Source organism: Myotis brandtii, unplaced genomic scaffold, assembly GCF_000412655.1.
Source record: "Myotis brandtii unplaced genomic scaffold, ASM41265v1 scaffold456, whole genome shotgun sequence".
NCBI lineage: Eukaryota > Metazoa > Chordata > Mammalia > Chiroptera > Vespertilionidae > Myotis > Myotis brandtii.
In genome coordinates, this window is record NW_005367431.1 from 2,838,351 (window position 1) to 2,838,620 (window position 270).

Below are 270 nucleotides of genomic sequence, written 5' to 3' on the forward strand. Positions count from 1 at the left end.
CAGGTGAGGAGGTGCAGGGCACTGCGAGGTAGCTGGCCCAGGGGCCGGAGGGTCAGGTCGGGGGCGAGGGAGGGTCAGGAGGGGCTGAGTGTCAGGAGGTGGGGAGGGGAGGCCCCCCTCACCGTGGAGGAGTTGAGGCTGGACACGGAGGAGCTGCTGCTGAGCACGCGGTCGAGCGAGGGGCCGGGCCCGGGGGCCTCCTCCCCGTTCTCCAGGATCTTGGACGCCGCCTGGCTCTGGGGAGGGAGAAGTGTCGGGGCGCCGTGTTCC

The 270-nt window shown here is 72.2% G+C and overlaps 1 protein-coding gene across 1 annotated transcript in view; it reads right to left on the reverse strand.

Annotated features, from left to right (window-relative positions):
- The window catches only part of SYTL1 (synaptotagmin-like 1), an 8,890-nt gene that overhangs the window by 3,730 nt on the left and 4,890 nt on the right, over nt 1–270 (reverse strand). Inside the window, exon 8 of the mRNA XM_014546753.1 lies at nt 123–270. This exon is cut by the window's right edge and continues 3 nt beyond it. Coding sequence (XP_014402239.1) covers nt 123–270 — 148 coding nt within the window. The remainder of the gene's footprint in view (nt 1–122) is intronic.